This window comes from Nyctereutes procyonoides, unplaced genomic scaffold (genome assembly GCF_905146905.1).
Source record: "Nyctereutes procyonoides isolate TBG_1078 unplaced genomic scaffold, NYPRO_anot_genome, whole genome shotgun sequence".
Taxonomy (NCBI): Eukaryota; Metazoa; Chordata; class Mammalia; order Carnivora; family Canidae; genus Nyctereutes; species Nyctereutes procyonoides.
Window position 1 is genome coordinate 33,522,975 of NW_026575131.1, and position 12,459 is coordinate 33,535,433.

The following is a 12,459-nucleotide window of genomic DNA, read 5'->3' on the forward strand; positions in this document are numbered from 1 at the left end:
GAGGGGGAGAGGGGCGCTTGAGGGACATTTAAGGGGTATTTTCAGGGCCCATCCCCTATTCTGAGTGGGTGTGGGACAGACCCAGATGTGTGCTGGGGTGCACCACTGACAAACTCTGTGACCTGTGGGCCAGGAACTGAACCTCTTTGAGCTTCGGTGCTTTCTAGTCTTTGCCTCGGAAGGTTGCCCTGGTGATGAGATGGCGATGATGTAATGGGCCCTCATCACAGTGCCTGGCACATAAGAGGTGCTGACTAAGGGAGAGTTTTATGGCTTACCGGGTACCATAAGGGCAAGGATCTGTGACAGGAAAATACACACCCTTCTTAAAGGGCAATTCTCATGCACATGTTGGTTACCCCCTCTTCTTGCAGAGGGACTATAGCATCCTTCTCATGCTTCCCAAGTCTGCAAAATTGACAGTAGCTTAGAGTGCTGGCTCGGGTCAAACTTCCTGCAGATCAGTCTAGCTGTGTGCCCTTTGGTGATTTGATGGACATCTCTGAGCCATCATGGGTTTTGTTGTTTGTTAAATGGACATTATAATTGTATGTGATTCACAGTGTTGTTGGGGAGATTATCTATGAAGAATGCATATAAAGTTGAGCACCAGTGCTTGGCTCAAAGTACGAAGGGGGTACTATTGTTATCCCCTTTGCAAAGATAAGGAAATGAAGGCTTTAAGAGCTAAGTGACTCTCCCAAGCCTGTGGCCCAGATGTGGTAAAACCTGGACTCTGGCTCAGCAAATTGCCTGTGGTTCCACATTAGCGTCACTGTCATTCTGCCTCAAGGTGTTCAGAAATCACTGCATGAGTTCTGCCCAGGCGTCTGCTTCCGGGGCTCCACTTCTCAGACCCCTTGTTTTTTTTTTCAGATCCCTTGTTTTTGTTGACAAATTCTTTCTTTTTCTAAAAAATATTTATTTATTTATTTATTTTAGAGAAAATCCTTGAGCAGACTCCCTGCTGAGCATGGAGTCCCTATGTGGGACTCACTATCTCGACCCTGAGATCATGACCGGAGTAGAAACCAAGAGTTAGATACTTAACTCATGGAGCTATCCTGGCACCCTGACAAATTCTTTCTTAAATTGGGTTTAAATAGATCATAATAATATTATTATATTACTTTATTATATGATGTTATTATATGTATAATATGTTATATAATATTAAAATATAAATTAATATTGCCTTATGTGTGCTCTTACTCTTACTATCCCCATTCAACAGATGATAAAATGGAGGTACAGAGAAAGTAAATCGCCAGAGGTTACATGGTAAGCATAGTGCTGGGATTTGAATTCAGGTGGTTTGGCTCAGGATTCCTATTCCTAACCCCAAGCTAGACTGCTTTCCAGATGCTAAGCCCTTGCCACCTGGGCTGGCCTTGGGGTTCCCAGACTTCCTTAGATGCAAACTTGGCATATCATTTCCTAGGACCTGTCACTGTGTGCTTGGCCTCACTTGGCCTCAGAGAGTGGTTCTGGGGCCTCCTCTCATACCCCCCAGGTGCTCATTCAACACAGGAGGCCATTTGTGCCTCAATCTTGTACATTCTTAAAAAAAAAATAAAAATCAGCCTTTCATCTTAATAGTGACACAACCCAGAGGTGAGGTTCCTGTTATCACACCAGGGGAATTTGGGCAGAGGTGATTGGAGTTGTAAAGTCAAGTAGCAGGGGAATTCCTTCTTTTCTCCATAAATTACTGACACCAGAGCTCTGTGTAATTTCACATTATGGGAGAGAATGGCTATGCTTAACTCCTCTGGGGAGAGGAAATTTATCTCACTTCTCATTCAGCAAGGAGAGGGAATTGGGAAGCATAGAAATGGAATTTTGTTGTTGTTAAATTCCTGACTTTTAGCTAATATACTTATGGATGTGTACTTTAACATCGGAACTAAGGTACTAAGACATAGCACCAGTATTATATCGTCATGGCCACTCTTCTTGACAAAAAAGAATTCATGTTTGGTTGTGTATCTGTTCTTGCTGAAAATCTTGCTCTTGGTCCCTATTTTCTACAGGAAAGAGTTGGAATTTCTACCTTGGTTCCAACCTTCTCTTTTCCTAGCCTAACCACTCCATCCCTCCCATGAGCCTTTGAGCATCTTTTCACCTCTTTCCTTTACTGTGGCTTCTGTCCTTTCAGCCTGGCAACCTTACACATCCCCAACGAGCTGTTCGAATGGCTCTTTTCCTGAAGGGACTTGAGAATTGTCCCTGACTGCTTCTTCAGTGTTCCTGGTATTCCAAGGCCAATGGAACATGACAGGATGAGCAGTAGACATTGTTTATAGGTCTGTATTCCCTTTCGCCCATGAGTTCTCATGTGGTATTTTTGTATGCCTAACACATGGAACACAGAACAGGACACTTTTCTGTTGAATGAAGGATGCGTGCTCCCTCTTTACACATGCCTGGATACATTTCTTCCCTAAGCAGGGTCTGTGGATAATAGAGAGAATACCAGGTGATAGAGCTGAAACACCAGGCTATCGGCTCCATGGGGCAGGATCTGTCCTGTTGCTCCAGTCTACGCTGTGGTTAGTGTTCATGGAGACAATTGTCAGACAAATGCCTGAATGAGCACTGTGGTAATGAGCCCATGTTGCAGACCTAGATTCAAATCCCTATTCCATCACTGCCAAGCTTGGATAACTTCCTTAATCTCTCTGAGCCTGTGCCCTCATTTATAAACTAAGGATAATAAAAGTACCGATCTCATAGAGTGGTCAAAGAATTGAATGTTTAATGTCTAATGCATAGCAAGCCTCCAATCAATGGTGGTTGCTAAAGCTATTAATAAATTAATTAATCATGGGATATATGCTGAAAAGAGAATCAACAGGGTATCATGATAGAGGATAAGATGGTGGGGCAGGGGATGTGATCCTTTAGGCAGCTCAGTCAGGGAAGGATTCCTGTAAACTGGGACCAAACTATGAGAAGGATGCTGCTGTACTGTGAAGATATGGAGGAAAGAGTTTTCTGGAAAGCAGGTGTACAGACCCTGGAGCAGGAAAGAGCTTAATGAGGAATAGAAATTGTGTCTAGAGCTTGGGAGGCGGAAGGAGAGTAGAATGAAATAAGGGCTTAGGAGGGAGATAGAGGCCAATTGATGCAGGGCCTTGTGGGCCAAGGGACACTGGGTTGAATTTGAAATGTGAAAGAAGCCATTCAATTCTTATGCTCAGAATCATTCTGTGGGTCTGGACTACTTCAGCTTTAGCCTATCCTATGTTCTGTGTGTATGAACTAACCCCCACAATAAAACCCAATTCTGGGATGCTTGGGTGGCTCAGTGATTGAGCATCTGCCTTTGGCTCAGATTGTGATACTGGGGTCCCAGGATCGAGTCCCACATAGGACTCCCTGCAGGGAGCCCGCTTCTCCCTCTGCCTATGTCTCTGCCCCTCTCTCTGTATCTCTCATGAATGAATAGATAAAAATCTAAAAAACAAAACAAAACCTCAGTTCTGATTGATTTAAGCAGAAAATAAATTTATTACAGGATATAGGAAGCTCAGAGAATTTCGGGAGGATTAGGGAACCAGGAATAACCTCAAATTATACCACCAAACATTTCCTACAAGCACATCATTGCTGCCACTGCTGGGCAGGTGTCAATAGCATGGTTTGTGCCAAGTAATGTGGCTGCTCAGTTGCCCTCACTGCTGCCTCTGTGAGCTGCTGCCACCCCCACAAGAATGGAGTCTGCAGTGTCCCTGCTGTTTTCATTCCAGCTTTTGATGCCAAGTCTGGGGTGGGTGTATCTGATTGGCTGAGCCTAGCTCATGCTCTCATGCCCTGGCTGCAAGGGAGGCTGGGAAAGAAAGTGTGCAGCATCCTCATCTCTTTTGGTAGAATGTGGGGCTCGCGTTCATGAGTTGGGGCTTCCCCGAACCTAGGAAGATCATTAAACTGCAGAGTCTTCAGAGGGTTAAATGTCCCTCACAGACACACGTGGAATAAGTGACTCAAGGAGCCCCTTGGCCTCAACAGTTTTGACCAATAGGTGGTAGCACTTTAAAAAAGACTACACTGCCTTCCTCTTAGACAATGATTTAAGAAAAATAGTGCCAAATTTGGAAGCAACTATTTCTCAGTCTATTGCGAGACTAAGAACAATTTTTTTTAATTAGTTTAGTTCGTGCAGGTGTGTGGGGTCGCATGTTTCCCCCATGTTTATCACAGATTTGCATTCCTGTTGGAAATGCCTTAGCCATTGTCAGGGCTTATAATTGCTTCTTGTTATTGCCACGTGGGGCTTATTGTCCAAGATTTTGCTGCAGAGTTTATTGTTTATCTTACACCCCGTCTCCAGGAAGCTGCATGCGGAAATCTCTGAGCCTTACCAGGAAGTCTGACTTAAAGGGACAGCTTCCAGGGCAGAGCACTAACTGGGAGAAGGCCTGAGCTTCCAACCAAAACCCCGCTTCCCGGGGGTGACAACTGGAAGCCTGAGTATCCCCCCACTTGGTTTGCTTGTTTCCAGTGTTTGGGTGATTCTTTCCTAATTCTGATTTAAGGGAAAAAAGTGGTAGTATTTACTCTTTGAGTACACATGAATACACACCAATCAAAATAAAACAAAAAAACCACTTTCACTGTGGTGTAGGCAGAACAAATGCTCTGAGTCACAGGTGCACGCACACACGCTTTTCCAATTTCTTTTATTTTGTTTGAGGGGTGTTTTCATAGAACTCTTGAACTTTTTAGATAGACATAGGGATTTTAAGGAAGTCAGCATTATAACAGCAAAAAAGTAAATGATGGGGGGGCGGTGTGCACCTGGATGGCTCAATCAGTTAAGTGTCTGACTCTTGATTTTGGCTCAAGTCATGATCTCAGAGTTCTGAGACCGAGTCCTGTGTTGGGCTCCGTGCTGGGTAAAGCCTTTTAGGATTCTCTCTCCCTTTCCCTCTTCCCTTCCCCCTACCTCTCTTTAAAAACAGCAACAACAACAACAACAACTAAATAGGACTTAAGCTTTAACCACCTTCATATTTTGTTTTCTCTATTGGAAGGAAGAAGGGAAACAGGAAATTGCAAATTTCCATTGTCTTTTTCTTATTAGATATCTAATTGACAGCTCTTGTTCAAATCAGGGTAAAAATCAAATTATTTCAGATTTTTTTTATTCATGAGAGACAGAGAAAGGGGGGGGGCAGCGATACAGGCAGAGGGAGAAGCAGGCTCCATGTAGGGAGCCCAATGTGGGACTCGATCCCAGGACCCCAGGACCACACCCTGGGCTGAGGCTGGTGCTAAACCGCCAAGCCATGCAGGGATCCCCTTATTTCAGATTTTCAGATCCCCCTATACCAACATTTCAACTTGTTAAGAAGAAAATTTTCTGCTTGAGAAAAAATAAATTACTATTGTGGTTTGTTTGTATTTTTTGGTCTTTTAAAAAATATTTTATTATGGAAAATTTTAAACATATATAAAAATGGAAAGAACAGTATACTGACTCCCAGTGTCCCCATCATCTTTTGTTCTGCTTTTAAACACGTGTATCAGTTAGATTCCTATAGACCTCTCTACAACCTCGTGAGGGATAACGGAATCATGATTCCTGTTTTATAGATGAGGAAACCAAGGGTCAAGGAAGTTAAGGGAGTTACCAGGTCATTGAACTAGTAAATGCAGAGCCAGAGATCACAGAGCTACCATATCAATTTACTGTTCCTTATTCCAGCCACCCAGTTGTTCCCAGAAATTATCCTTAAGGAGATATCTGGATTCAAAATAGTGACGAGAAACTATTTTCTAAAAAATGATTTCTGCTTTTTGTTATATATTTTTAACTCAGATACTTGAGCAAATTACTTTTTAAAATCCTCCTGAGTATTCAGGTATTAGGAATACCACCCCCTTTCATATTCAGATTTTCTTCTGCTTAATCAGTTTTGGCAATATAACACCAAATAGTAATTCTCATTTCCAAGTAAAGAAGCTCTTTCGCTGGTAGATATCAGCTAATTAGTTTTTAAACCTTTCTTTTTCCTAAGAATTGGGCAGAGGTCAGCAACCCACTAGAGTTTCACTTTTAACTGACAGTGTAACAAAGAGGTCTTGACAGTCCTTTGAAAGAGCTGTGCTCAGCGTGTCCCTGTTTCTGAGCAACAGATCAAATGGGCTTATTTGCCAGCACCCTAGTCTGCTCCCTGTGGAAATGCTTCAGGCTGTCCTTGCTTGCGTTCATAAAGGAGGTGGAACTCTAGGGACCAGGCCCTTGGCTGCTTCACAGCACACATCCGAAGGCAGCTTTCCTTATTTCTGATTCACTTTTTAAAATAACTGTTTGTGGGTTGGTTGCCAAAATAATGTGAGGAATTTGATTATAAAAGTTCGGATTTGTTTAGAGAGGAAAAAAAAATACAGTGCTCAAGTTATTGCTCGTAACAAAACCAGCAAGATAAGCACTCGAGATTAGCCATGATTAGCAATCTGTTGAGACTTCCATGTTCAAGCCTCATTTATTTTTAGTTCTTGTGTTGAAACCATAGATGAAGACTTTCCTATTTATTCATTCTTGACCTTGGGCAGCCAGGTTTGCTCCCACATTCTTCTCATCATTTTGTAATCTTGTTGAGCTGGGATATTAAGCAGGGCTCCAGAAGAGAATCAACATTTTCAAATGGTCCAAGTCTCTTGAGTTAAACCGTCTTGCATCCAAGCAGCCCTGGCCTGGAACAGGTCTGGAGCGCCCCCTCCCCCATTTGTTGGTGATTCATAGTGAAGGGGGGCAGCATAGTTGTTCAAGTTTTGCTTGGATTAATCACACTTCCAGCACTGAGGAGTGGATATGAAGACATTCGGTAAGAGTGGATGACCACAAGTAACTCCCAGGCTCGAAATACTTAGAAGCTCTTTTTATTTCTCACTGACTTGCCATGCATTATGCCTTCCGGCCAACCTAGTAACGCCAACGAGTGTTAGTATACCTCTCATCTCTGCCACAACATAAATTTTTGTTTTTTCTTAGTCTTACTTGAATTTGACAATAGCACCCAAAATGGTAAGATCTGTGAAATAACGATTTTCTGATATTGGAGCCTTGATTAAATCGATGTGCAGTATACTATGTTAATTTAGTCCCTGCTGCCCTCCTGTTTTCATGATTGTTTCACCATCTAGTTTTCACTTCAGTTTGTGGAATTATTTTAAAATGTAAAGCATCGTGGTCACGTGGGTGGCTCAGTCAGCTGAGCATCTGACTCTTGATTTCAGCTCAGGTCTTGATCTTGGAGTGGTGGGATCGAACCCCACATCAGTCTCCATGCTCAGCTGGGAGTCTGCTTGAGGATTCTCTCTCCCTCTCCCTTTGCCCTCCCCCAGCCACATGTGTATGCTGTTTCTCTCTCACTCTTTAAATAAATAAATAAATAAATAAATAAATAAATAAATAAATAAAGTCAGGCATCAAATGGAATATGGTCAAAGACCCTGAAATTCCCAGCCAACATTGAGCTTTTGTGAAATCTATGGCTTCTTAGGTACAAATCAGAAAGAGAATGAGGAACCAGAATTAAATTCAAATGGAGAAAATCACCGATAGTCACCAACTTTTAATGAAGTAATTCTACTGAAATCTCACCATTTTGTTTTATGTAAATGAACTTATCACAACCCTGATGAATATGTTTCTTATGATACTTTTGGTGAGAAAACTATTTAAAACTTCTCAACATAAAATACCATGAGATATATACAATAACAGCAAAGGAAACACATCCCTTTGAGTTCTAGGGTCATGAGGAAGCGTGTTGTGGTACCTTAGCTAGGTCTACATTTTAGTATTAGTCTCTTTTGTGTATAATAAGAATTTGACAGCAATATGGTTATTTACCCAGATGTGGGGAAAACAGGGGCCAGTTTTTGCATTATAGGTGCCTTCCCCATTATAAATATATAATGATTCAGCTCTACACACTTAGAGAAAAATATTATACCCTGAGAACCCACGCCCCCAGAATTTCATAGTTGGTTTTTTTTTTTTTTTTTTTTTAGCATTTCACTCTGATCTATGTAGAATTTATTTTGGACAGTGTGAAGTAGGGCTTTAAAAGGAGGCTTTTCTTTCCAAGAAATGAATTATCCCACTTGTTAGCAATCCTTCTCTCCTCTTATGGTTTGCAGTCCAGCATTTGCCATATGTCAAATTCCAGAATATCCAGGGACAGGTTTCTGGCTATCTGTTCTAGGGTCTGTATGCATGTAGTAGGAGCTTGGAAATCAGCCCACCCAGGCTCCACTCCCAACCCTGCCACCTCTAGGCCTCTTGGGCAGGCTCCTGCCACCTGTTTGAGTCTCAGTTTTAAAAAACCTGTGCAGTAGAGATCACAGTGAGACTTATCTCAGGATGCCTAGGAAGGTCAAATGCAAAACTGCATGGCAACTTCTCCTACTGAAACATCAAAAATCTGCCATCACCATTTATGGTTTTAGTAATTATGGCTTTAGGATGTTTTAATATCTGCACACAGGTTCACTTTCATCATAAATTATGTTCTCAATGTTGGCAGAGTTAAGAATACGTAACTAAGAGATGACATCTCAAGTGCATCTCTCATGTCTGCAGAAAGTTGACAGACCAGGGGGCAATGAATTCAGGTACTTCCATACCATGGGATGCTCTGCAGTACAGGTCTAATATGGGTATGATGTGGAAAGATGCTCTGAATGTTAAGTGAAAAAAGCAAGTGGTAGAATAATGTTACTCTTCCATTTTTGAAAAATGTAAGTAAAAAATAAAATGTTGTACATAGCAACTTGTGTGTGTTTAGACAGAAGGAAATGTCTAGATGATTTGCCAAACTGGTGGCCCTTGGATCAAATCCAGTCAGCAACTGTGTTTTGCGTGGCCTGTATAGCACTTTTTAAACTGATGGATTCATTGCCAGCATTTAAACATTGTGAGATTTTATATATAACCTGGAATTTCCAGCTTCTCTTGAGAAACTGGAATGTCTGGTGACCCTGGGGCAGTAGTCCCTTGGGACCTCTCTTAGTTGGAACTGACTGAGGGCCTCCCTGAGAGCCCACCCAGGCTTTTCCTTCAGGTACCTGACTCCTGACCCTGAAAACATTTGGGTTTATAACCCTTTTATCTACAGCTGGCTTTGACATGGGTGCCTCTGGCAAAAGGGACTAGGATGGAGAAAAAAGCAGGGCCTTTGGGAAGACTCACTTTTTACACTATTTCTGTATGGTTTGAATGTATTATAGTGACACCATGTTACTTTTAAAAATTTAAAAATCAGTAGAAAACCATATTTGAATACTTGGTAGTATCCTAGGTGCCATGTAGAGAAAACCCACATTCTAGTTCCTTTATAAAGTTCCATTATGAAGCTAAAAATAAACTTGAACTCTGCATGGCAGGAGCCTCTTATTATTGAAATGTTCCTTCAAGATGTCCTCTGCGTGGACCAATTTCATTACTGGAGTTCTTGCTTCTGGTCAAAGCAGGGATAGCTGGAGATGGCCATACCCTGCTCTTCCCTTCCTTTTCTCCTGCCAGGCCACCTGCTGGTTCTCCTGCCCAACCTCCCTCCTTCACTGCTACCTGCCCTGGGACCCAGTCAAGTTTCACCTCTTCCACGAAGTGCTGCAGCCCACGGGTTTCGGTTCTTCTTTCTCGTTCAGTGTCAGCAACCAGAAGTCAGGCTTAATCATTCTTGGATTAGTTGATGTGACTATGCCCTCCCTCCTCCAGAAAAGAAAGAAAGTCTAGAGTGCCCTGATCATTTTACATTTTCCTTTGGACCCTCCTTGGGGGTGATCCCAGCCTTGGCTCTTGGGGCTCCATTCAGTGGCTTGTTTGAAAACCCTCCAGGAGACGAGTGGCTGGGCTTATGGGAACTTCCATTGGTCCTCAGGAGATTGACATTCTTCACTAGCTGAAAAGTCTCCAGGCTGGCTAATCTCAGCTTATTGATAGGCCTCTATGAATTCAGGCCCCTTTCTGTGCAGGAGGCTGGAGGAGAGGCGTTTTTTAGGAATGCCTTCCATCTCCCCCCAACCAGCTGCCACCTACCCCAGGTTTGCTCTGTGGGGAGTCAGGTTCTTGGAAATAGAGGATCCTAAAGATGAGCTGAAACCCACCTTTAGTAAGCTCTGTTTTTTGACAAACATCACTGCGTGTTTCCTGAGTACCAGACCTGGTAGGTACCACATGTGGGCTTTGAGGTGACCCAGATGGTTGCTTGAAAGTGCTTAGCCTTTTCATGGTGATTTCACTTCCTTCTTTCTCCAGATAGGACCCTTTAAGCTCTTTGAAGCAAGACCCGTGTCTGTCTGTCGGAGCAGTGCTTTCAAAGCATTTGCTTTTCTTCCAGAGTGTCCTGTTGGCCTGTACTCCCTTGCTACTGCCCTTGCCAATTCTCCTGCCTAGAAAACCCCCCAGAGTTCTACCCATATGTCTCTTGCTCTAAGAAGCCTTCCCAGACTCTGTTCCCATAAAAAATAATGCATTTGCCAGGCTGTTATTTCTTGCCCCCTCAGTACTTTTTTGTAGATCCTGGCAGCACTTAATTTGTTCTCAGGTCACCAGTGGTTCACCTTTGTACTCCCAGAGCCTGGAGCCTCCTTCTGTAATGTCTGTGGAGTACAGGGCACTCTTCAGAGGCCTTATATTAGAGGCCAGGTCACTGCCTGGAGAGAATGGGGAGAGCCTGCTTTCTTGTATGCCCTAGAGCCCAGTCTTAGCTGGAAGCTTGTTCTTTCTTTGCTGGGTCCTCCACTTTACTCAGGGCTCAGACAAGTAGAGGTTCTTAAAAATCTGCATTTTTAAGACAGCCTTGGGAGACTTTTGCCTCAATCTTGGCAGCTAGAAGTTGCAAATCAAATACTACTCCATTAGAAAACTAAAATAATAATAATAATAATAATAATAATAATAATAATAATAATTGAAGGCTGCACTGGAATTATGTCTCTGTGGATTTGAGATCCACTGTTACCATGCAAGGAGGGGGAGGGGGTTGAATTATTTGTGGAGGGGTTTGAACAGGGCATGTTTTTATTTTGTTTTGTTTTGTTTTGTTCTTTTTCCTGAAACCTGGTAGGTGTCTGCGAGACAATCTGTGTCACCCAGGGGATCTGGGTTTTGTAAAAGGCAGGCAACCCGGGCAAGGTGTTCATTCTGGTGAGATCCCATTTTGTGAAATGAGAAATGCCAGCCCTGAGTTATTTCCATAATCACTCTGAGAAGAGCTTTAAGGCCTTCCGTGATCCATGTCAAAGGCTGAAAGGGAGGGCACCTGGGTGGCTCAGTGGTTGAACATCTGACTTTGGCTCAGGTCATGATCCTGGGGTCTTGGGATCGAATGCCGCATCGGGCTCCCTACAGAGAGTCTGCTTCTCCATCTGCTGTGTTTCTGCCTCTTTTTCTGTCCCTCTCATGAATAGATAGATTAAAAAAAAAAAAGAGCAGAGAGGGAGGTTTCCAGAAACAGCTATTTTGAAGGGGGCTCTGAAGAGAAGATTTGCCTAAGAAAAAAAGAAACGGATGGGTGTGGTGTTTACCACCACTCTCATTTATTGAGTTGAATTTGGGATTCAGTGACAGCTCTGTGTCCCGGGCAGGGCAGCTGGCTCTTGGGTTAAGTTCAAGTGGACTATGGATTCCGCTCTGAACACACAAAGTTCTCCCAGTCTCCCTTCTCTCTCTGTCTCCCACCGATGTTTGGGTTTAGGTCTACAAAGCTCCAGACGCCAGGCCTGATGTGCTAGCAGAGAACTCTAGAGCTGCTGGAGTGCTGGGCATGGCTTTAGGTGGGGACCCAGTGAGCATTGTTTGTTTCTTACCAGCTGGGGATTGCCAGCCAGACACTGAATTTCTGGTGTGCTTTTAAATGCTCAAAGACACAGTGCTCTGAAAAAGCAGCAGCCGGCGAGGAAACCGCTGGAGGTGGGGAGCTCTTGGCTGGTGTGGTCTCAGCTTCTGACACTTATAACTGATGGCCCCCTGTCACTTCCTGTCATGCAGCCCAAGTGGCGGGGAGGAGTTCCTTCAGGGAAACCATGCTCTGCTCAGCTCAGAGAATCCCGTCTGCAGGGCTCCGTCGCAATTAGGGGCGGGGGACTCTGCGTGGATGAGGCCGGAGCGCCCCATGGTTTGGTGCTGCTTCTTTGTCAGGGCTCAGGTAAGCTCCCTGTGGCAGAGCCAGGGATGAATGGGCTCCCAGCTTCCACCCATGCCTGGCTGGGTGGTGCCAGGAGCTGGGGTGCAGGAGGGCGAAGCTTCTTTCACCTCCCCAGACAAATGGGCAGGGAGGGGCTTTAAAAACACCTGGGATGATGGAGGGGGACTTCTGTCTGCCTTCACATGAATCAGAAAAAAGCTGTGTGGTTGTGTTTAAGACCACAATGGTTGCTTGGTTGGAGATGGTGAGTTAAGCGAGCGTCTAGCTGTCAGTGCTTCCTTTAGCATCTGTGATT

General features: G+C 43.7%; 1 protein-coding gene across 3 annotated transcripts in view; it reads left to right on the forward strand.

Annotated features, from left to right (window-relative positions):
- ARHGEF3 (Rho guanine nucleotide exchange factor 3) overlaps positions 1-12,459 on the forward strand; it is a 309,811-nt gene that overhangs the window by 122,617 nt on the left and 174,735 nt on the right. Inside the window, exon 1 of one of the 3 annotated variants that reach the window (XM_055343739.1) lies at positions 12,089-12,164. The exons of the other annotated variants lie outside the window; for them this stretch is intronic. Coding sequence (XP_055199714.1) covers positions 12,114-12,164 — 51 coding nt within the window. The 5' untranslated portion in view covers positions 12,089-12,113. Of the gene's footprint in view, positions 1-12,088; positions 12,165-12,459 lie in introns of those variants that run through there. 3 annotated transcript variants of the gene reach the window in all.